Raw genomic sequence first — 25,983 nt, 5'->3', positions numbered from 1 at the left:
ACTCAAAGAAATAAATTGCTTGTTTGGATCACACATCTTACAAATAGCAAAGCTAGATTTTGAACTGAACAGCCTGTTTCTAAAACTTGCTTTCTTAATCTTTATGTTATGTTATTTTTTTTAAGGCCCTGGAAATACATAAACATGTGTGTTTTATGAAACATCTTTTCGTCTCATGAAGTCCTAAAGCAGATCCTGGATTCACTATTTTACCTTTATGTAGCTCTTTACTGAGCTTTTCACATACATTAACATAATCACTAACCAACACAGGAAAACAGGCTGATATTAACTGTCACCTTTTTACAGAGGAGGTCAGGTCTTATTCACTATCTTGGCAACCTGTCTGAGGCTTAGCAAGATAGTAAATAGTGGGAATAAGATAACTAGAATTCTAGTTGCTTCACTAATAGGAAGTAAATATAGGAAATAGGAAATAAATATATGCTAAATACAGCTTTTCTATTTATATGTATAAACTGCATATTAATTTAACCCATTGAAGTCTTTCTATAATAGGATGATTTTCAAGGTGAAGTCTATTAAGTATATATTTCCTGTTAGGATGACTTATTTTGTGTTGATATAATGAATTAAAATGCACTGGACTATAAGAACATGAGTCTCTGTTGAATTTTGTTTATTTTCACTTTGGGAGCCATTCAAAGTAGTATTGCTTGTCTTATAATATTTTACACTGTTCCAAAATTCTGTTTTAAATCTATTTCATCTTTTAGTGTGTAACAATTGTTGCTTTTATTTTTCCCTTTTTCTTTTTACTGTTAGCAAATGGTATATGTGCATGATAGAATATTAGAAAAGATCCTTCTGGATCTTTTTTTGGCTTGTGCATGTGCACATGCACACATACACACACACACACACACACACACACATACACCCACATACCCAAACACAAGGATCCATTCTTCAACTTTGCATTTCTTCCATCTAGATTTCATGTCCCTGAGTTGCTTCATCCAACACGTTTCCTAAAAGCAGTCTCTCTCGCTAACCTATTTTTAACTGAGAACCTACAGATGTTTTTTTCTCTGCCATTGACAAACGTCTAATGAATGTTTTTAGTGTTAATCATTTTAGTTATTATTAAAACTCGAAAAGAGGGAAATTTCAATGAAGAATTTGTTAGTGATAAATTTACAGATGCTGAGAATTAGCCCTGTATCTCATTGTTTCGGACACTTGTTAGTTGTTGTTTGGGTACAAGTAAATTAAAAGCAGTCTCTTTAGTAGAGGTCAAAAGAATGTTGTCCACTCCAGTGCTTTCCTATAGAATCAAAGGAAGTTGAGCTGAATTGACAGAGAGTTGTCAGAATGAGACGCCCTTAAAAATGTTGGTGGGAAGAGCTCATGAAATAAATCAATTTAGTTGGAAACAAAAGATTGAATTTAGTGTTCTTTCTCTATTGGAGAAAGTGCAAAAGAATAATTAAATCTTCAAACTACTTCAGGTTTGTGAGTCACAAAAGAGTAAAGTAGTTTGATGTGGTTTAGAGGAGAAGTTGTGTATTTTATCCCAAGTGCTTGCTGTCTCTGCCTTTCCCCTTTTGCTTCTCAAATATATATAGTAACTAACCTGACCTAGATGAGGCCTGTTAATCACATCACTAAATTAAATAAGGTTTTCAAAAGAAACAGGAAGATGGAAGATGTAATTTAGTGTACAAATCATTAAGAATGAGAAAAAATTACAATGTATTATTGGTAAACTTTTTCTTTTAATGCAAATGTCTGTAAATCTCTCAACTTCTAGTTATATATGCATTTGTAAAAATCTGTCATAGCAAAGTCATTCATTTATTGCTTGTTTTTTGTTTGTGTGTATGGATAACCCTTCTTCCTCCCTATTAGTGGCCTATTTTAACTCTGAGTTATGGATTGAAATTATGTTCATGTGCTGAATTCACAAATTTAGTAGTGTTTGTCCAGTTTTCCCAGTACCATTTGTTAAAAAGACTGTCCTTTCTCCATTGAATGGTCTCAGTACTTTGCTTGAACATCATTAGACTGTTCAGAAAGTTTGTTTTCAGGCTCTGTCTTCTATTTCATTGGCCTATACATATCTTTATGATTACTGTAGCTTTAAAGTAAGTTTTGAAATTGGAAGGTGTGAGTCCTCCAGCTTTGCTCTTCTTTTTCAAAATTGTTTTGGCTGTTTGGGATCTTTGGGGTTGCATATGAATTTTAGGATGGATTTGTATATTTGTGTAAAGAAATCATTGGAATTTGATAGGAATAGCATTGACTCTATAGGTCATTTTGGATAGTATTGCTATCTTAACAATATTATGTCTTTTAATTGATGAACACAGGTTGTCTTTGCATTTATTTATATTTTTAGATCTTTGGGCAGTGTTTTTTAGTTTTCAGGGAATAAGTCTTCTGCTTCTTTGGTTAAATTTATTCCTATGTCTTAAAAATTTTTTTTGATACTGTTATAAACAAAATTCTTAGTTTCCTTTTAGGATTGTTCATTGTTAGTGTATAGAAAGCATTAAGTCTTCTCGGGTGCTATTTAATACACGACATCATAGAATTACTTCATTTTCTGTCAGTATTTCAGTACCAGTCAACTTATTTGGACTGGTATTTGTATACCAGTCAGAATAAATGGTAATTGCTGAATTGAATTCAAGTTCTAAGTTCTTATTTAATTTTTGTTAGCCAAACTAAGTTTTATACTTACTTAAGTGTTCTAATTTGAAACTATAGGTGTGAAGTGAAAATAGCAGATCAAAATAACCTTTGAAACATTGCAGTTTGAGCTCTTTATAACATTAAAATGTTCTCAAAATGATATTTTGGAGTATAGTATAAAGTTTATTATACGTTATTCATGCTCCTTTAGAAGTTCCTGAAAAATGTAATATTGTTTTGCATTTTGGTGTTGGAATGTACAGTTAAATACAGATTACAGATGATATATCTTTGCTTTTTTTTTTCTTTTAAATTCACAGGCCACGGAAACACTATTTAGAATGGGTGTAGCAAGAGGAGTCATCACAACATTAAGAAATGGAGAAGTAAGATGAGAATTTTTGTGTACTTATTAGTTCTTAATTCACAGTTTTTTAAATTAATATAACAAATTGAAAATATCTGAAGTACATAATGCTGAGTGAATCTGACCTACAAATTGATTTCAGTTAAGTCATATTAGAACCTGATCTTTGGTTGAATATAAATTGCTGAACCTTTTAATCTTTGGTTACCAATTGTTTTTACTCTTAAAAGAAAATAACATTTAATAATAACTTCTTCAAATACATATATATTTATTGAAAATAGCCCCGTCTTTCTTTCTTTCTTCCTGTTTTTTTGTTCTACAATTGTAATACTTCTTTCTTATCATAAAATAATTTGAAATATTAGTATTTATCACAGAAGGAAGGGTAGTGGGAGGGAGAGAAATGGAGTTTAGTCTGTCCTTTCTTGTAGTTGCGGCTCAACTAAGAGTCTAAGTTTAGATTTGTCTAAATGCTCCTACCAATTCTTTAAAAATCTAGTACCTGAAATAAATTTTCACTACCAAATTATTACTGGTTCCATTACCACTCTGTCTGCTTTTTCTTTATTCACTTCCTTACTAAGATATCTTTAGGTTGAAGTTGAACAGAATGTCACGTTGCCATGTTCCCTTTTGTATTCTACTAGCAAATACTTAACCCACTCCAGTGTTTTTGCTTGGAGAATCCCAGGGACGGCGGAGCCTGGTCGGCTGCCGTCTGTGGGGTCGCACGAGTCGTACACGACTGAAGTGCCTTGGCAGCAGCAGTAGATATATCAGTCTGTTAGGTGAAAATGTACAGTCATTTGGAAATTATATGCCTTTAAATGTTTAATTGTATGTATATTGGCAAGTTACTTTGGTATTGATTTATAATGTATACTTTGTCTATGAAAAATACTTAATTCATCTCTTTGTATTCTCAACAAACTAAAGTCTGTGTTGCCATTTTGAGAGAAAAAATATTGCCATTAATAAAGTTGGGTATATTTATCTGCCTAAAATTTGTCAGTATGAATTTTAGGTTTTAGTAATTACTGTGATTTTTTTAATGGGAGTTATCAGTGATCTTTTGAACTTTATAAAAAGTTTGGGGAAGTAAATATATGCAAGACAGTTTTATAAGTATTCTGAGCATATCAACACATAGTATGCATGTATGTATTTTACTTTATGGAGAGGAAGTAGTTAAATCAGCTTGCTTCTGATTCATTCCTCCCCCAGTTACTGAAGATTGTAACTGAAGATTGTAAGAGTAATACCTGGTTAACAGGTATTAGTGAGGACAAAATTTTTAAGCCCTCTCTTGCACATTTTTTCTTGCATTTTAAGATCTCTGAAAATGGAATATGTCGTCTAATCAGTGACACCTCATAGTCACCATTTACTATTTTTCACATTTTAACTCCTCTAAAAGTAAGTCTATGATATTTTAGGGTTGATAAATATGATAATATTCTGTAGATTAAAAAAATACAGAGTGATACATAGTGAGTATTCGGTAAATGGTAGCTGGGATAGGCTACAAATTAGTTTTAATTATTTAACTTTGGGAACTAAACAATTAAGACAAAGGAAAACAAATAAATTATTGAATATATGTATGTACAAGTGGCATAGATATTTTTGGACATAATAGACTAAGTGCTGTGGGAATAGATGATATAATATGGTTCTTGCCTCTAGGGGAGCTTACTCTCTGGTGGGGGAAACAGTGGCATCAATACATGGGAAAAAACCTGAAAAAGAGTAGAAATGTTTAGTTAAGGTTGAGTCTGGAAGTAACTAGAGTCCGAGTCCAGATTCCACTTGCATGCAAGCCTAGTCACTTCAGTTGTGTCTGACTTTTTACAACCCCATGGACTGTAGCCCACCAGGCTCCTCTGTCCATGAGCATTCTCCAGGCAAGAATACTGGAGTGGATTGCCATGCCCTCCTCTAAGGGATCTTCCCGCCAGGGATAGAACCAACGTCTCTTATGTCTCCTGAATTGGCAGGCAAGTTCTTTATCACTTGCGCCACCTAGGACTGTGCTAAATTTTAGTGTCTGGTCAATAATAGAGAGTTTTTGGAGGTAGGAGATAAACTAAAAGTTTTTGGTCTACTTAAAGCAAATTTAGAAATTTAGAATTTAGGAAACTTATGACATGCTAAGGGAGATGGTTAGTAAGGAGCTTACTTGTTCTAGGATAGTTGGAAAATTGTTTTAGCTCATTACTGTGAAAGTATTTGTTAAGTAGGCATTAATAAGTAACTTCATGACAATGATATCAGGTAGGAGGAATGAAGACCGGTGTATCAAGTTTACAAAGATAGTAGTCTTTGAATAAATTTGTGATCTGAATGCTTGATGACACTGAGCTTTGCTTGTCTCTTGTGTACCCTTCCCTGTGGTGGTGGTGGTTTAGTTGCTAAGTTGTATCCAACTTTCTGTGACCCTATGGACTGTAGTTCACCAGGCTCCTCTATCTGTGGGATTTCCCAGGCAAGAAAACTGGAATAGGTTGCCATTTCCTTTTCCAGGAGATCTTCCTGACTCAGGGATTGAACCCACATCTCCTACTTTGCAGGTGGATTCTTTACCACTGATCCACCAGAGAAGTCCTACCCTTCCCTGAATTCTGACTTTAAGCCTATGTTTTGTCTACCTATTGAACATATTTTAAGAAATGTTGAGACCAGAAAACATGATTCCTTTCTTTGAAAATAAGAAGGTAATTTTTGAAGGGGTTTGTAATTTTTTTCTAAGTTATAATGAATCATTAGAGAATTTGAGCAAATGAATGACGCATTATCCTTTTAAATCTTCATCACAACTCTGCAAGGGAGAAATATGCCCTTTTTATACATAAACCAAGTCTCAGAGAAGTTAAACATTTTGCAACTGGGAGATGGGAGTCCTGAGATGTGAACTCCAGTGTGTCTCCAAAACCCATTCATTCCACTATATAATATAATCTCCCTCAGTGTATTCACTTACTTAGAGTTTTCTATTCATTCAGTTGTCCTGTAGTTTGACAATTGAAAAATAGCTATAGCTCAATAGCTAAGACCTCTGAGGTTATGTAATTAGCCAGATGTTTTTGATGCATTCTAATTATCACTGCTGTCTTTTCATATGTGTCGTGAAATATATGGCTTAAAATGAAGAGAGAAAAATAGTGACCCTTCACAATTCTGTTTTGTCACTGAATGCCTGACCATGTTGATGTGTTCTTTGTACAGTCCTGTGTATGGGCTAGCTGGATTTTTGTATTTTGATTAAATTGCATAAAAATGCTATAAAGCAGGTAATTTGGGGGAGTAGAATTTTGTAGTGTGTTTATCTGGAAGGCTAACTTATAAAATTATCACTATCAAAAATAGTTTTTAAATGTACTTGACTCAAAAATTGTGGTTTTAAAACTTTTTTGAGAAAGGGATAATCGTATTTTCAGCCTTATTTATGTATAGGATGAAACAAGTTGTTTAAAAAAAAAGAGATAAAATTGCTCTCTTTAATTTATGTATTTCAAGAGTTATATACTGTTGTATAACTTGAACCTGAATAACCCAGAAATCAGTGTTTTTTCATTAGGTTGTTCTTAATTCAGGAGCTTACCTGGTGGCTCGACTGGTAAAGAATCCACCTGCAGTGCCGGAGACCCTGGTTCGATTCCTGGGTCAGGAAGATCCCCTGGAGAAGGCATAGCCTACCCACTCCAGTATTCTTGGGCTTCCCTGGTGGCTCAGCTGGTCAAGAATCTGCCTGTTATGCGGGAGACCTGGATTCTATCCCTGGGTTGGGAAGATCTCCTGGAGAAAGGAAAGGCTACCCATTCCAGTACTGTGGCCTGGAGAATTCCATGGACTATATAGTCCACGGGGTCTCAAAGATTCGGACACAACTGAGCGACTTTCACTTATTCTTAATTCATAGTTTTAAAAGAGAGCAAAGTTAAGCAGTTCTTCACCATAGAAAGGCAGGATTTTAAACTCTAGGACTTTAAACACTTAAAGCCTTTACTTTCTCTGTGTTAGCTGCCGTTGTATATCCACTGAATCACAGAGTATTATGTAGTGAAGAAGGTAATGACTTCCTATAGCCATCAGGTTGATTCATCTGTTACAGCTCTATTAACTTTAAAAAAATTTGTGAATTTCTAAAGTACAAACATATCTATCTTCATTTTTCCAAAAAGTTTAGTGTTTCATATCTGTGTCTTTATGTTAGAAAGACTGATGAATGGAAGGAGAAATAATCCTTGAAAGTATTTTTTGAGCAGCTTCTAATATTCCTGGCATTGTTTTCAGTTCAGTTCAGTCACTCAGTCGTGTCTGACTCTTTGCGACCCCATGAACCGCAGCACACCAGGCCTCCCTGTCCATCACCAACTCCCGGAGTCCATCCAAACCCATGTCCATTGAGTCGGTGATGCCATCCAACCATCTCATCCTCTGTCAGCCCCTGCTCCTCCTGCCCTCAATCTTTCCCAGCATCAGGGTCTTTTCAGATGAGTCAGCTCTTCGCATCAGGTGGCCAAAGTATTGGAGTTTCAGCTTCAACATCAGTCCTACCAATGAACACCCAAGGCTGATCTCCTTTAGGATAGACTGATGGCATTGTTTTAGGTGCTTGCATTCCATCAGTAAGCAAAATATCCTTGTCTTTGGGGAGCTTGTATTCTAATCCATTGATAACTTAGTTCTAATTATGGAAGAAGATTGAAAAGTACAAAGCAATGGGGGAAGTAATTATAATTGCAGAGCTTCAAAAGGAGGGATAAGCAAGTATATGGTTTAAAAGCATGAGCAGTTTAAATGATAAGGGAAGAAACAAGTAATTTGAGTAGGGTAAGTTAGTTCAGAAAATTCTGAGAGAGATAGGAATACCAGACCACCTGACCTGCCTCTTGAGAAATCGGTATGCAGGTCAGGAAGCAACAGTTAGAACTGGACATGGAACAACAGACTGGTTCCAAATAGGAAAAGGAGTATGTCAAGGCTGTATATTGTCACCCTGCTTATTTAACCTCTATGCAGAGTACATCATGAGAAACGCTGGGCTGGAAGAAACACAAGCTGGAATCAAGATTTCCGGGAGAAATACCAATAACCTCAGATATGCAGATGACACCACCCTTATGGCAGAAAGTGAAGAGGAACTAAAAAGCCTCTTGATGAAAGTCAATGTGGAGAGTGAAAAAGTTGGCCTGAAGCTCAACACTCAGACAACGAAGATCATGGCATCTGGTCCCATCACTTCATGGGAAATATATGGGGAAACAGTGTCAGACTTTATTTTTGGGGGCTCCAAAATCACTGCAGATGGTGACTGCAGCCATGAAATTAAAAGACGCTTACTCCTTGGAAGAAAAGTTATGACCAACCTAGATAGCATATTCAAAAGCAGAGACATTACTTTGCCGACTAAGGTCTGTCTAGTCAAGGCTATGGTTTTTCCTGTGGTCATGTATGGATGTGAGAGTTGGACTGTGAAGAAGGCTGAGCACTGAAGAATTGATGCTTTTGAACTGTGGTGTTGGAGAAGACTCTTGAGAGTCCCTTGGACTGCAAGGAGATCCAATCAGTCCATTCTGAATGAGATCAGCCCTGGGATTTCTTTGGAAGGAATGATGCTAAAGCTGAAACTCCAGTACTTTGGCCACCTGATGCGAAGAGTTGACTCATTGGAAAAGACTCTGATGCTAGGAAGGATTGGGGGCAGGAGGAGAAGGGGATGACAGAGGATGAGATGGCTGGATGGCATCACTGACTCGATGGGCGTGAGTGTGAGTGAACTCTGGGAGTTGGTGATGGACAGGGAGGCCTGGCGTGCTATGATTCATGGGGTCGCAAAGAGTTGGACATGACTGAGCGACTGAACTGAACTGAACTGAAGTTAGTTCAGAAGATTTGTTAGAAGGGACGTCTTAAATTGTGTGTTAAAGAAATTTATTAGCATCGCTGAAGAAGAAGAGGTCAAAAGGCATTGCCAGTTAGGAGAAACAATAGAAAAAGGGACATAGTTGAGAGTTAGGGAGAGATATCTTGGTGTAGAATCCAAAAGGAAGGGAGGAGATCATGCTGTTGATGGAGAGAAACATTTGTTGAGTGCCTTTTCCAGGCACTTTTTTATTATTCAGCTCATTTATAGATTATAACAACCTTTCATTTTAGATCTTTTTATCACCATTCTTTCCAAAGGAAATATTTGAGGTTCAAGAAAGAGTATTTTATAAAAGTCACATTTCCCTGAGAATTTGCTATTTGAATGCTTATGATGATACTGATTAAGCTTGTGGTATAGTCAAGAGTTAATACTTTTTCTTTCTCCCAAGTGGAGAAGCCAGCCTTGTGTGGCAGAAAAAGCGCTAGACTGCCTGCCGCTAGCCCCGTTTCTCCTGCTGGCATCACTAGCTATGCGATCTGGGACAGTTTAGTTACTTTCTCACAACTTCAGATTCATAACTTTGGAAAATGAGTTGATAAGATGATCTTTACAGTCCTATTTAGCTTTAACATTTTCTGCTTCTAGACACCTTTGTATACCCTTTCTTTTTTGTGGTTCTCAGCCTTGAGTATGTATGAGAATTGCCCAGGGAGCTCTGATAAACTGTAGGTCCATGGGCTTCATCCCCAAAGACTTTGTCAGTTAGATCTAACCTAGAGCTCTAGTACCTATATTTGTTAAAACATCCACTGATTTTTAAAGCTTAGCTACTAATATTAACTACTGTCTTAGAGAAGTATTTACCATCTTATGGCTTCTGTGAATTCAGGGAATGTAAAATTTGAGTTAGACTAAACAGTTAAAGAAATACGAAAGAAATTTGAGGTGTATTTAAATTTTTTTGTGTGTAAATAGAACATTGTAGCATGGTTTGTTGTTGTTTTGGAAAGGTGGATATGGGACTTGACATAGTATTTACTTTTGCTTTATGTTACTGTGTGGTATTAGGTATTCTGTATGTTTTGTTAGAATGGAAAACTTTTTTTGCCTTTCTATGTGATTTTTTAAAAAGTCATATATAATATTTAGTTTTAGTGTAATTGCTGTAGTGCAGCCCTCAGTTTAAGATAAATATAATCATAAATACCTTTGTGGATTTATGCTGCTGCTGATGCTAAGTTGCTTCAGTTGTGTCCGACTCTGTGAGACCCATAGACGGCAGCCCACCAGGCTCCCCCGTCCCTGTGATTCTCCAGGCAAGAATACTGGAGTGAGTTGCCATTTCCTTCTCCATTGTGGATTTATATATATATATATATATATATATATATATATATATATATATATTAGGGCTATATTATTCTAAATAATATAGCACTGGTCATACCAAACACTCTCTTCCAACAACACAAGAGAAGACTCTACACATGGAGATCACCAGATGGTCAACACCAAAATCAGACTGATTATATTCTTTGCAGCCAAAGATGGAGAAGCTCTATACAGTCAACAAAAACAAGACCAGGAGCTGACTGTGGCTCAGATCATGAACTCCTTATTACTAAATTCAGACTGAAATTGAAGAAAGTAGGGAACCACTAGACCATTCAGGTATGACCTAAATCAAATCCCTTATGATTATATAGTGGAAGTGAGAAATAGATTTAAGGGCCTAGATCTGATAGATAGAGTGCCTGATGAACTATGGAATGAGGTTTGTGACATTGGACAGGAGACAGGGATCAAGACCATCCCCATGGAAAAGAAATGCAAAAAAGCGAAATGGCTTTCAAGACCATCCCCATGGAAAAGAAATGCAAAAAAGCGAAATGGCTGTCTGGGGAGGCCATACAAATAGCTGTGAAAAGAAGAGAGATGAAAAGCAAAGGAGAAAAGGAAAGACATAAGTATCTGAACGCAGAGTTCCAAAGAATAGCAAGAAGAGATAAGAAAGCCTTCTTCAGTGACCAATGCAAAGAAATAGAGGAAAAGAACAGAATGAGAAAGACTAGAGATCTCTTCAAGAAAATTAGAGATACCAAGGGAACATTTCATGCAAAAATGGGGTCGATAAAGGACAGAAATTGTCTGGACCTAACAGAAGCAGAAGATATTAAGAAGATGTGGCAAGAATACACAGAAGAACTGTACAAAAATGATCTTCATGACTGAGATAATCATGATGATGTGATCACTCATCTAGAGCCAGACATCCTGGAATGTGAAGTCAAGTGGGCCTTAGGAAGCATCACAAAGCTAGTGGAGGTGATGGAATTGCAGTTGAGCTGTTTCAAATCCTGAAAGATGATGCTGTGAAAGTGCTGCACTCATTATGCCAGCAAATTTGGAAAACTCAGCAGTGGCCACAGGACTGGAAAAGGTCCGTTTTCATTCCAATCCCAAAGAAAGGCAATGCCAAAGAATGCTCAAACTACCGCACAATTGCACTCATCTCACATGCTAGTAAAGTAATGCTCAAAATTCTCCCAGCCAGGTTTCAGCAATACGTGAACCATGAACTGCCTGATGTTCAAGCTGGTTTTACAAAAGGCAGAGGAACCAGAGATCAAATTGCCACCATCCACTGTATCATGGAAAAAGCAAGAGAGTTCCCGAAAAACATCTATTTCTGCTTTATTGACTATGCCAAAGCCTTTGACTGTGTGGACAAATGAACTGTGGAAAATTCTGAAAGAGATGGGAATACCAGACCACCTGACCTGCCTGTTGAGAAACCTGTATGCAGGTCAGGAAGCAACAGTTAGAACTGGACATGGAACAACAGACTGGTTCTAAATAGGAAAAGGAGTACGTCAAGGCTGTATATTGTCACCCTGCTTATTTAACCTCTATGCAGAGTACATCATGAGAAATGCTGGACTGGAAGAAACACAAGCTGGAATCAAGATTTCCGGGAGAAATATCAATAACTTCAGATATGCAGATGACACCACCCTTATGGCAGAAAGTGAAGAGAAACTCAAAAGCATCTTGATGAAAGTGAAAGAGGAGAGCGAAAAAGTTGGCTTAAAGCTCAACATTCAAACAATGAAGATCATGGCATCTGGTCCCATCACTTAATGGGAAATAGATGGGGAAACAGTGGAAACAGTGTCAGACTTTATTTTTTTGGGCTCCAAAATCACTGCAGATGGTGACTGCAGCCATGAAATTAAAAGACGCTTACTCCTTGGAAGAAAAGTTACGACCAACCTAGATAGCATATTCAAAAGCAGAGACATTACTTTGCTGTCTAAGGTCCTTCTAGTCAAGGCTATGGTTTTTCCTGTGGTCATGTATGGATGTGAGAGTTGGACTGTGAAGAAGGCTGAGCACCGAAAAATTGATGCGTTTGAAGTGTGGTGTTGGAGAAGACTCTTGAGAATCCCTTAGACTGCAAGGAGATCCAACCAGTCCATTCTGAAGGAGATCGACCCTGGGATTTCTTTGGAAGGAATGATGCTGAAGCTGAAGCTCCAGTACTTTGGCCATCTCATGCGAAGAGTTGACTCACTGGAAATGACTCTGATGCTGGGGGGGATTGGGGGCAGGAGGAAATGGGGACGACCAAGGATGAGATGGCTGGATGGCATCACGGACTTGATGGACGTGAGTCTGAGTGAACTCTGGGAGTTGGTGATGGACAGGGAGGCCTGGCGTGCTGCGATTCATGGGGTCGCAAAGAGTCAGACACGACTGAACGATTGAACTGAACTGATTATTCTAAAATCATAAGGTTCGTAAGTCGAATGATACATTTTTAAACAAAATTTTTTCATGCCTTAAGGAGTGCTTGAAGAATCTATAAAATATACATACATTCACTCTTAGTCACAAAGTTAACTGATCATTAAGATATTAGATACATGTCCAAAACTTGAAATTATGTTAAAATTATGTTCAATTTAATATAATACTTGAATCAAGAATTTCCTATTATGAATGCAAGTTCTTTATATAAGGAAACCTAGAAGTAAACTTCTATTTATATTTTAAAAATTACATGTTTTTTTGCTTAATTAAGTATATTTTTTAACTATTTCTCTTTTAATATCACCTCAGGAAATATATGCGCTTCCCTGGTAGCTCAGCAGTAAAGAATCCGTCTGTGAAGCAGGAGATGTTTTTTTGATTCCTGGGTCAGGAAGATCCTCTGGAGAAGGAAATGGCAACCCACTCCAGTATTCCTGCCTAGAAAATCCAATGGACAAAGGAACCTGGTGGGCTACAGTCCATAGGGTCACAGAGAGTTGGACATGATCGCAACGACTGAAACACAGGAAATACATGTCTTTAATAAGCAGTGTATTAGTATTTTCAATAGGGAAGTTTCTGAAGCTATTAGAGTGCCGGTACCTAGGGGCTTGCAAAATTTAATCAGTGAGCAGTACTTGCTGAGCACATCTTAAAGGTAGATGTAACATGTGGCGCTGGTAGCAGATCGAGTGTTACCTCCCCTCCATTCTTCCCTGAGTATTGAGTGCCAGGTGCTATGCAAAGTGCTAGGTTTTAATTATAAACAAGACTAATCTGGTTTAAGCTCTCAGGAAACTTTACAGGCCCATGACTGCGTCCATAAGCCTGTCACTTAGGGCCTTGCCATACACTGTCCTGTTGTCTTCTTTAAATAGGATTAAAAGCATCCACTCATGCCTTACTCTGTGAAAAAATAGATTTATAAAGCAGCTAGTATAATAATACAAAGTAAGCCTATTAGGATTTAGCCTGTATTAAATTATAACTATTTATTGAATTAAGTAGGATGATATATTTTCTATATTAACGTGAGTATATGGGTATCTCTAACTGCTGGTAATGGGAGATAGATATTTTGGATCCATAGCTATGCCAATAGCTGCGAGCTTCCCTGGTGGCTCAGCAGTGAAGAATTCTGTCCAGGAAAACTGGACTATCTCTTCTATGATAACACCTTTGATTTATGTATTACATTTTAATGGGAAGAAAATATGAAGATAAGTTTACACATCTGTTGCCATTGAAATATGCTCTTTGTTAACTTGACTAGCTTCCTCTCATATCCCCGTATCACTAAGGGAGAAAAAAAAATTCTGACCACTTTAAAGTGTCTCCAAACAATATCTTCAAGTTTATTGTTTTTCCTTTGGCAGGGATTTCCTCATTCTGCGTATAGTGGTAAACCGTGCAAATGCAGATGGACCTCGATGTTCATGGTTTCCACATCCGCATGTGTGTAGGGCTGACTGTACTAAGCCGTTTTATGTAAGGAACCCGAGCATCTGTGGATTTTGGCATCTGTGGCAGTTCTGGAGCCAGTCCCCTGTGGATGCTGACAGGTGACTGTAGTCTATTAGAGTTGAGCCTAGAAAAGTTACTGTAATGTTTTTTCCTTTCAAGAAGCAAGTAGGGTGTAGTTTAAAAAAAGCATATGGGGAAAATGGATAACACCCTGGTAAGGAGAAAACAAATACAGAAAAGGATATAGAGAGCAAGGTTAAGGGCTAGGGAGTGTTTATAATAAGCAAGGTATATATAAAGAAGTCCCATTCCTGTCTCGTGATGAGGTGGGAAGAAATGAGTTTTGATTATAGGACAGAAAGTTGGAGATAACTGGAGTCATTAGTCATGATTTCATGGTGGTGAAACATTAAAAAGAGACTTCAAGGAGGTCTGGGGTTGACTATATTGTTTGCTTTTACAAAGTTGTGTTTCTTAATAGCCATCAGTCTAGATGCTATAGATACTGAACTGCCAGGGGCAGAAGACTTGTCTGACTTCATTTTTTTTTTTTCTCCCACTCTTCCAATTCCATGAATCAAAACAACATGTTATATTTTGGCAGGTGCTTAGAAAATTTAGAATCCATGCCAGAATGGCATTGTAAAACATTGAGCTTCAGAATTTGTATTTTATTCTTGCTGTAATAGTTTATCCTTGTCACTGTATTGAATTTAAATGGCTCACCATTTGTATGCTATCACATTATTTCATATTCTTGGTGAACAAACAGTTTATTTGAAAATTCTGATCCAAAGAAGGCCATGGGCCAAGGTGAGGTTTTAATAATATCAGATCACAGTGTTTAAGCTTGGTGGCCTTGTCTATACCAACTCTGTATATGCCTTTCTATACTGAGATAATTATCTTTCAGAATGCCCTTATTTTCTTCATAATAGTAACTCTGCTTTTGATTTAAGTACAGAAATAAATGTGCCATAATTTTCTCCTTAAGCAAAACAAACAATATCTGGACAATATCTGGCTAACTATGGAACACTTAGGTTTTATTTTTCAAAAATTGGAAGGGTTCTTAAGATAACATCAGTCTGTTTTGATCCTAATAGGAAGAGCTGTAGGCCAGGAAGGCGATTATTTCCACATGGGTAAGGCCAGTTCCAACTACCTCCCCCTGAACTTATTAAACTTGCCTACTTTGGTTATATAGCTGTATGTGGTTGAGAGCATTAGCGAATGTAGGCTCTCTTTTGAAAATCAAGTCTTTAGATATACAGAAAATGTTTCTTTGTATCTCATATACCAAATGAATTTTGTGTGTAGTGTTGGGGTGAATTTAGCAGCAAGTGACTGAAACATTTTGAATTTCCAAAAAATTTAATTATTTATAAAAATGTCTGTCCAATTATAAGTTTTACCATTTTGTTTGTATATCTTTTTTTCTTTCTTTGTTGACTCTTGGCTTTTTTCTCAGTAGATGAGTTTGCAATGTAAAGACAGTAAGGATGTGGCAGAACTTGAGATTTGTGTTAAATGGTGTGGTTGGTCTTTCTGGTGATCAGCCCAGATCCTAAAGCTATGAATCACTTCATTAGCATAACAGATACTTATACCACTCAGGAAATTCCAAGGATGTTTAAAGCTGTGTACCAGGAACAGGGAGCAAAACACAGATATATTCTTTATTAAAGCACAAATCCATAGATTTCCTTTTTCTGAAAGTTTCATATATATGGAATCATAGAATATATGGGGCTTCCTAGGTATCACTAGTGGTAAAGAACCTGCCTGCCAATGCAGAAGACATAAGAGATGCGGATTTGATCCCTGGGTCAAGAAGATCTCCTGGAGGAGAGCAGGGCAACCCACTCCAGTGTCTTGCCTGGAGAATCCCATGGACAGAGCAGCCTTGTGGGCTATCTATGGTCCAAGTTTCGCAAAGAGTCAGACACGACTGAAGTGACTTAGCATGCATGCATGCATACACACAATATATACTCTTTCATGTCTGACTTCTTTCACTTAGCACGTTTTTGAGATTCATCCATAGTAGTTTTTCCTTTTCATGACTGAGTAGTATTCCATTGTGTGGATAATATTTTGTTCATCTACTAACCAGCTGATGAACATATGGACAGTTTCCAGTGTTTGGCTATTATGAATAATATTTCTGTGGGCATTTGCATAGAAGACTTGTGTGTTGACATATGTTTTAATGTCTCTTGGTTTGATACTGAGAGTGAAATTGCTCAGTCATATTGAAACCGTTTACCTTGGATAGGGCGTTGACCCATGTGCTCAACCCAAGCCAAAACCCACTGTACCTGGTTTCAGGATCTAAAGAAGCTCAGGATCTTGATATCTGGTTGCAGAAGGAATTCAGTGAGAGACAAAGTGATAGGTAAGAAATGGGTTTATTTGGATTCAGAGAAAAGCACGCTCCACAGAGTGTGGGCCATAGCAGAGGGCAAGTGTAGGCACGAAAATGTGACATGGTTAGTTTTTATGGGCTGGGTAATTTCATATGCTAATGATTGGGAGGATTATTCCAACTATTTTGGGGAATGGGTGGAGATTTCCAGGAATTGGGCCACTGCCCACTCCTTGGTCTTTTGACAGTGCCTCGGAACTGTCATGGTGCCTCTGGGTGTGCCATTTAGCTTGCTTATTGAGAGTCAAGGTCTAGTGGAAGTTGACTTGTCTGCCATCTTGGGCCCATTTGATTTTAGTAGGTTTGTGTTGTGTCCTTGGGCTATGCCACTCTTTCAAAAGTTGTGCCCTGCCCCCTTCCCTCCTATTATAATAGGAGGAACTTTTAAAAGAAAAAGTGGCTATATTATTTTACATTCCAAGTGGCAATGGACAGGAGGTCCAATTTGTCAACATCTTTGCCAGCATTTGGTATTACCAGTCTTTTTGATTATAGCCATTCTAAAAATATGTTGCTATATCTCACTGTGGCTGTAATTTGCCTTTACCTAATGACTAACGGGCCTTCCCTGGTAGCTCAGTGGTAAAGAACCCACTTGCCAATGCAGAAGATGTGGGTTCAGTTGCTGGGTTGGGAGGATCCCCTGAAGAAGAAAATGGCAACTCACTGCAGTATTCTTACCTGGAATCTCATGGACAGAGGGGGCTACAGTCCCAAGCCTGGTGGGCTACAGTCCATGGGGTTGTAAAAGAGTAGGACACAACTTAGCAACTAAACAACAACAGTGACTAATGATGTTGGGAATCTTGCCTTGTGCTTATTAGTCACTGGTATATCTTTGATAAAATGTCTGCTAAAATCTTTTGCCAAGTTTTGTGTGTTTTGTTTCTCAAGTTGTAGGAGGTAATTTTTTTTTCAAACTTTGAACTTTTTATATTTTGTATTGGGATATAGCTGGTTAACAATGTTGTGGTGGTTTCAGGTGAACAGCAAAGGGACTCACTCATGCATATACCTATGTCCGTTCTACCCCAAAGCCTTCTCCGGTCCAGGCTGGCACATGACATTGAGCAGAGTTCCATGAGCTATACAATAAGTCCTTGTTGGTTATCCATTTAAAATATAGACCTTCCCAGTGTCCCTAACTGTCCCTTCTCCTCAGCAACCATAAGTTCATTTTCTAAGTCTGTGAGTCTCTTTCTGTTTTGTAAGTAAGTTCACTTGTATCATTTCTTTTTTAGAATCCACATATGAGGGATGTCATGATATTTCTCTCCTTCTCTATCTGACTCACTAACACTCTGGTTCCATTCATGTTGCTGCAGATGGTATTATTTCACCTTTTTAACAGCTGAGTACTATTCCAGTGGATATATTTACTGCATCTTCTTTATCCATTCCTCTGTTGATGGACATTTAGGTTGCTTCTACATCTTGACTATTGTGAACAGGGCTGCAGTGAACCTTGGGGTACATGTATCGTTTTGGATCATGTTTTTCTCTGGATATATGCCCAGGAATGGGAGAAGGCAATGGCACCCCACTCCAGTACTCTTGCCTGGAAAATCCCGTGGATGGAGGAGCCTGGTAGGCTGCAGTCCATGGGGTCGATAAGAGTCGGACATGACTGAGCGACTTCACTTTCACTTTTCACTTTCATGAATTGGCGAAGGAAATGGCAGCCCACTCCAGTGTTCTTGCCTGGAGAATCCCAGGGACGGGGGAGCCTGGTGGGCTGCCGTCTGTGGGGTCGCACAGAGTCAGACACGACTGAAGTGACTTAAATAAAAAAATATGGTAGCTCTACTTTTAGTATTTTAAGGAACCTCCATACTCTTCTCCATAATGGCTGTACCAGTTTACATTCCCACCAATATAGTGTAAGAGGATTCCCTTCTCTCCATATCCTCTGTAGGAGGTGATTAAAAAAAAAAATTCTGGATACAAATCTATTAAATATACGACTTGAAGAAAAATTTTTTTTTCCCCAGTCTGTTGTCTGTCTTTCTGTTGTCTAGGTCTGAAATTTGATGAGGTTCACTTTGTGGGGTTTTTTGGTATCATCACCAAGAAATCTTTCTAAGCTAACTGAGAGCCTCCTATGTTTTTTCTAAAAGTTTTATAATTTTTGGTTTTACGTTTAGGTCTGTGATCCATTTTAAGTTGGCTTTTGTATACAGTGTGAGGCAAAGTTTTATCTATTTATGTTGCATATGGATATCCTGTTGTCCCAGCAGCATTTGTTGAAATAGCTCTTCTTTGCCTGTTGAATTGCTTTGACGCCTTTGTCACAGATCAACTGATTGTAAATGTTAGGAATTTATTTCTGGAAATTTTGTGGTTCCAGTTCTGCTGAGATGGAGGAGGAAACACATTCTTGTCTCTTCCACTGATTACAACTAAAAACTCTGAACAGAACACATAGAGCTACCATGAGACCTCTGAAGAGTAAATAATCGCAGGAGGTGTAGGCAAGGAAGTCAAAATTGGGACTGGTGACTGATCAGCAGTGAGTTTCCTTTTCGCTCCCACCCACTGTCCCCTGTCTCCTGGCTTGAACTCTAGGGAACCCCCTGTTCTTGATCCCCACGATGGATCCAGGCAGAAAAAGCTCTAAGAGAAACCCCTCTTCCTCTGTGTATGTATGGTCAGAGACCTGGAAAATAGGGCTCTTGCATACAGAAGATTCTGCATAAAATCAGCCTTTCTTTTTGTTTTGTGTTTTGGTTTTGTCCTTCTGCTGGGACAGCAGGTGGGCCCCGATCATGAGGCTGTCCTCCAGGGCTGGTAGCGATGGCACTGGGCGGCCATTTAAAACCCTGAAAGATCATCTTTCTCTTTAATCAGAAGCTGGGAAAAGGGTCTCCTGTGGTCCGAAGAGTATGGAGAGAATATGTGTTACTTTTTTGCTTCCTTTGTTTTCCTTACCGCTTTATCCCTGAGGCAGATGTCATTGCAACAAATATGCGACTGAATGGGGAATCAAAAAATTTAATGTAGGCAGAGGACTGAGAAAAGGGATGTAGGAAGCAGACTATGGATAAACCATGGTAAGGCAGAAGACAGAGAAAAAGATGATCTAAATCTGTATATAGTCTGAAATTCACTCCTGAGCTAAGCATTTGTGGAACTTACTTGAGGAAGCGTTAAGGTTTTGAGAACTGAACTATAGCATAGACCACTGCCTTTTGGTGGCGCATATGGGGAGAGACTAAATAATACTGGAAAGACTTGGAAAACTGAAAATAATATTGAAACCACAGCCCACAAGCGGTGGGTTGGGACTTGCGGTTGGAACCGAATAGCGTTTATTGCCTACCACAATGACAAAAACAACAAATTAGTTCTGCAGAGTCTTTAACATGACTAAGAGTGTCAAAATGTAAGTCTCTAGGATATAGTCCAGAAGTACTTGATATACCAAAAACTAGGGAAATCGTAGTCAATTGTGGGGGGAAAACAGCAATCAACAGGTACCAATTATGCAATTACTTTGCTGTTGGAAATACAATAAAAGTTCTCAGAGCAGTCATTCTAATGCTGTGTAAACACTGTGTAAAACACTGTGTAACCCAGTGTAAAAAAGTGTGTAAACACTTTTGAAATGAATGGAAAGTCTGAAGTTCGATGAGAAAAAGAAACTATAAAAAGAACCAAGTTGAAATTTGGGGACAGAAGATTAAAATAGCTCAAATATTAATATTAAATGTTGAAATAACTAAGAATTCATTAGATGATTTCAATAGCAGAATGGAGAAGACAGAGGAAGGAAATGTTGAAGAAACTTGATAGTTCAGTTGTGCAATCTAAATAATAAGAAAAGATTAAAGAAAATAAACAGAGCTTAAAAACCTGAAGGACAATAGCAGAGGTCTCACATTTGTGTCTTATGTATACTAGAGAAGGCAAAGACATTTGTGAAGAAAAAATATTTGAAGAAATGGCTGACAGCTTCCAAATTTGGTGAAGACAAACATCTACATATTCATAAAGCTCAGCAAAACCTTCATCATCAGTGTATGATTCCGTTTATATGATATTCTGCAAAAGCCAAAACTCGAGGGGATGGGAGAACAGATCAGTGGTTGTTTTGGAAGATAGTACTATTACTGTTTAAGACTAAGGAGCATAATTAGGAGGCTAGTTCTACAAATTATTTTTTTCCTTGGGCTTCTTTCAGAATTTCCCCCTGATCTTTGATTTTCTCTAGTTTGAAAATATGCCTGGGTGTATTTTTTTGGCAGCCTGTTGGGGGCATTTATCCTGCCTAGTTTTCTCTGAGCTTGCTGAATCTATTTGGTTTCTGACATTAATTTGGGGAAGTTCTCAGTCATTGTTGCAAATATTTGCTCTGTTCCTTTTTTTCTTCTCCTTCTGGTATCCCCATTATGTATATGTTATGCCTTCTGTAGTTGCCCGCAGCCCTTGGATATTCTGTTCTGTTTTTGTTTTAATTCTTCTGTTTGCTTTTCAGTTTTTGGAGGTTTCTACGGATACAGCCTCCAGCTCAGAAACTCTTTCCTCAGCCATGTCATATCTACTATATAATAAGTCTGTCAAGAAAGCATTCTTCATTCCTGTTACAATCTGGGTTTGTTTGGGTTTTAAATCTCTAACATTTCTTTTTGGTTCTTTCTTAGGATTTCCATCTCTATGCTCACATTTCCATCTTTTTGCATGTAGACTCCTTTGTCCATTAGAAAGATACCTTAGCATATTAATCATAGTTGTTTTAAATTCCTGGTTTGATAATTCCAACATCTTTGCTGTGTTTGGTTCTGATGCTTGCTTTGTCTCTTTAAGCTGTGTTTTTTACCTTTTAGTATGTCTTGTAATTTTTTCTTGATAGTTGGACATGACATACTGGGTAAAAGGAACCATTGTAAATATGACTTTAGTAATGTGATGTTGAGATGTGGGGGTTGGGGGGATAGGGGATGAAGCAATCTATAGTCCTTTAGTAAGCCTGTGCTCTGGACTGTAAGCTTTGCAGGTGTTTTTCATTTTTTTGGTTACTCTCCCTTTAGGTAGGGCAGAAAGGCTTAAGTAGACTGGAGTTGGGTTATTCCAGACCAGTTAGGCTCTCATAATACCCATCAGGTTTTGTTGTTGTTTAATCACTGTGTCCAACTCTTAGTGACTCCGTGGATTATAGCATACCAGACTCCTGTCCATGGGATTTCCCAGGCAAGAATACTGGAGTGGGTTGCCATTTCCTTCTCCAGGGTATCTTCTCAATCCAGGGATCAAACCTGCATCTCCTGCTTGGCAGGTGGATTCTTTACCACTGAGCCACCTGGGAAGCACCCATCAGGTTAGACTCTGGTTAATATAGTTTTCCCTAAAGGCCGGTTTTATTAAGAGCAGAGTGCTCTGGCTTATTTTAAAGTGGTTCCTTTTCCCCTCCCCGTGATCTGAAGTGGGAGATTTTTTTCTCTATTTGCTGTGAGAACCTATTTCAGCTCCTGGAGATAAAACTCACAGAAGTGTGAGGTTCCCCATATGACTGGTACCCCTAGACTTTTTAACTCTCTGATTTGTCTACACTGGACCTTTTGCAGTTCGGTCGGTTGCAGTGTAGGTTTTCCTACTGCACACTGGTTCCCATGGTTTCCACTCTGAGTCTCTACTGGGGTAATCTGTGACTCTGTATTTGCTCGTCTGTTTCTCCAGCTTTTGGGGAGTGGTTTGCTCTGTTTCCAAGAGTTGTTGGGTTTTTTGTTCAACTTAAATTAAAAAAAATTTTTTAAATTTATTTATTTTAATTGGAGGCTAATTACTTTACAATATTGTGGTAGTTTTTGCCATACATTGACATGAATCAGCCACGGGTGTACATGTGTCCCCCATCCTAAACCCCCCTCCCACCTCCCTCCTCACCCTACCCTTCCAGGTTGTCCCAGAGCACCGGCTTTGAGTGCCCTGCTTCATGCATCGAACTTGCACTGGTCATCTGTTTTACATATGGTAATGTACGTGTTTCAGTGCTGTTCTCTCATAGCATCGCACGCTTGCCTTCTCCCACAGAGTCCGAAAGTCTGTTCTTTACATCTGCGTCTCTTTTGTTCAACTTTTTAATTACTATGTTGGAGTGGCAACTTCCAAGTTCCTCCCCTATGGCACTAGAAACTAAGTCCCCCAGATTCGTCCATATTCACGTCTGTATGATGTTGGAGTATTTAGTTCCTTTTCAACTAAGTTTCCAATTTTTATGTTAAAGAGAAGATTGATAACATGGAGTGTTTGAAATAGGAGTAATAAATCTTACTATCTTTAATAAATTCCAAGAAAGAAGTTGAAAAGTCCTTTATCAAAGTTCAAAGTCAGTTAAGACTCTGAACTTCCACTAAAAGAGCCAAGGGTTTGATCCCTGGTTGGAGAACTAAGATCCTGCAGGCCATGTGGCATGGCTGAAAAAAAAAAAAAAAGGCAATTGAAAAGCATTTATCAAAAAATAAAAATTTTAACAGTATTAAAGTGAAATCTTTATTCTTCCCATGCAGACTTTGTAAATTTATATATTAAAATGAAATATATATGTGTGTTTTATGTTTCTTTTTAAGAGTAGTTGTATACAATGTGCATTTTGTGACCTGCATTCTATGTCTCTTTTTAAAATTCTATATTCAAATTAGGTGGAGGGAAATAAACAAAAGCATTTTCTGTAACTATGTTAAGTTACGGTTTCTTGTTTACTGCTCAGACTTGTGATATTGGGTTGCGCTTGATGAAGTAGAAAGCCAGGTGGATTAAGTGGAGGACTACCGATGCAAATAAGAATTTCTAGTTAATCACATTTTAGCTCCAGATCTTTTAGTTCTGACAGCTATCTTACAGTATTGTTTATTTTGCATTTTAAAAATACTGATTCTGCTGCCTTAAGAGCTGTACTTAGCTTTATTGTGCGTGGATTTTGTCAACAGTGGTTTAGCAGTCCTATTTAGTATTTTTTAAAAACCATTGTGTTATATTTTCACATAAATGCTAAGTAGAATAAAAACCCTTGAGAAGAAAATCACGTTATATACTAGGTATAGTCTTTTCTATAGTTTCCTTAAACATGGCTTATTACTAAGGCCCCGTAGTAAATTCACATTTTAAATAAGGCAAATTTACCAAAGGTGTTAAGACCAAAGAATTACAGTGAAAGTGTATGAAGGTGTTTTCCTTTTCTGGTGCTACTGGGTTGTGCAACTCCATGGGGAGGGAAACTCCCAGACGCTGCAAAATACGACAGCCCCTTCTCTCACCACCACCGCCAAACGAGAAAGGAATCACGATGTCTGCTTACCTCACAGAACGCTAAAAAGCAGATGGTTATAGCTAGCTCTGCCACGTCAGAAGATGATGAAAGACCCAATAGCAAGTAAATGTTTGTTGAAAAGAACTCTATGCCCTTTCCTGTTTTTTCCACTTTTCATACTCAAATCCTACTCACTCCTCAAGTGAGACCCATCTCAGTTGCTACCTCCTCTGTGAAGTATGTTTCTTTCCCCAGCTGGAAATCATTTTTCCTTTTTCAGCAATGTCACAGCACAGTATTTGTACCCTCTAAGAGTATTTCCTGAAAATGCGTTTGTCAGTTTGCTTTATGTTTCTGGCTAGTGTTTAAGTTCCATAAGGGCGGTTTTTGTGTCTAATTTTCCTTTGTATTCCTTTAGATGACACTTGGTGCGTAATTCCAGTTTATGTTCAGTGAGTTAATAACAACAAACTGACAATAAATTAAGAGGAAAAAACGAAAAATGACAGTCCCCTCTTGTTAGGTATGATTAGCTTTTAGTTTCTCATTCACTGTTGAATTTGTGGTATTAGGTGGAAGGCTGTTCAATATAATCTGTAATAATCACATGTACCTATTATGTTATAATGATTTAAAGGGTGCCACCATAATTAGGGTTCTGTAAATTGTAAGTGATGAGAAATATTTTCGTTGGGCAGGAATTTGAGTCTCCATAAATCTTTAATATCTATGGTGTGACTGTCCTTGGATTCTGCCTCCTAGATCCAGTTGAGTTCTGACTATCGTTCTTTGCAGACCCTTCACTCCAGAACAGTGGTGTTTTGAACAGTCTCTTCATTCTTGGCTGCTTTCATCCAAGACTCAGCCTTTGATCCCTCTGTTCTTTGGTTAACCTGGCCCCCTACTTGCCTGGGAGGGGACGCCAGCTGCTTTATATCACCCAAATCAGAAGTCATTTATTAAGCCTCAATTTATTAAGTATGATAGCACTGACTTCTGCTATCAACAAGGCTCTTGATAGCACAGGATATAGCACTTTGCTATCTCTTTCGGTCCTCATAGGCACACTTGGTGCAGACAGAAAAGGTTTTATTCATTTTCCCACTTGGTGGAAGAAGAATCTGAGGTGCTGAGAAGTTAAGTGTCTTGCTGAAAAGATACATGTGGGATTAAAGATCCAAGTACCTGGCATATAAAACCAGTGCTTATTATCCCTTTCTCCCTCTGTGTGCTCAGTCTAGGCTGGGTGTGCAGGACACAGTATAAACTCGGATGCATGTGCCCTCTCCTGAGGTTGATAATGACTGACAGCTGTTAATGTTTTTGCCCTTGGAGTACTGAGAACAAAAGATGCCAGTTTCTTAAGCCATTACTATAAAGCCAGAAAAAAGCGGTTACATGAGTATATGTTCTAAAAAGCAATTTAATTTCAGATAAACTTGATATTTGTTATTACCTCCATGGTGGTAGTGGTTTATTTGCTGATTGTGTCCAACTCTTGGCGACCCCATGGACTGTAGCCTGGCAGCCTTCTCTGTCCATGGGATTTTCCAGTCAAGAATCCTGGAGTGGGTTGCCATTTCCTTCTCCAGGAATTACCTACATAATTGGGTTAATTATTTTCTAAATCCACAAAGTTTTTAATCTTCAGTAGTAATAGAGTATGCCTTTAACTGCTGCTCTTTGAAAATGCATAGTGAGTAATTAATCTGTAGTTTTGCCTGACAGAATGACTTTTAGACATAATTCTGTAGGAGTATCTGATTACTTTAAGTCTTTAAAAATGGCAGTGATACAGAATGATTTTTAGAGAATTACTGTTTAGTCCCCATAGCAAATAAAGGGGTTTCTAATGCTAAAAGTCCATACTGTTTCTGTCCTTTATTGTGCCCATCTCACATTGCACTCATCTCACATGCTAGCAAAATAATGCTCAAAATTCTCCAAACCAGGCTTCAACAGTATGTGAACCATGAAATTCCAGATGTTCAGGCTAAAGTTAGAAAAGACAGAGGAACCAGAGATCAAATTGCCAACATCCGTTGGATCATTGAAAAAGCAACAGAGTTCCAGAAAAACATCTAGTTCTGTTTTATTGACTATGCCAAAGCCTTTGACTCTGTGGATCACAACAA

The 25,983-nt window shown here is 38.0% G+C and overlaps 1 protein-coding gene across 1 annotated transcript in view; it reads left to right on the top strand.

Moving 5' to 3' along the window:
* The window catches only part of TMEM135 (transmembrane protein 135), a 268,804-nt gene that overhangs the window by 108,529 nt on the left and 134,292 nt on the right, over nucleotides 1-25,983 (top strand). The window contains exon 5 of the mRNA XM_069564786.1: nucleotides 2,979-3,044. Coding sequence (XP_069420887.1) covers nucleotides 2,979-3,044 — 66 coding nt within the window. The remainder of the gene's footprint in view (nucleotides 1-2,978; nucleotides 3,045-25,983) is intronic.

This window comes from Ovis canadensis, chromosome 21 (genome assembly GCF_042477335.2).
Source record: "Ovis canadensis isolate MfBH-ARS-UI-01 breed Bighorn chromosome 21, ARS-UI_OviCan_v2, whole genome shotgun sequence".
NCBI classification, from domain to species: Eukaryota; Metazoa; Chordata; class Mammalia; order Artiodactyla; family Bovidae; genus Ovis; species Ovis canadensis.
The sequence above is the reverse complement of the archived record's forward strand: the minus strand, read 5'-3'. Positions and strand labels throughout refer to the sequence as shown.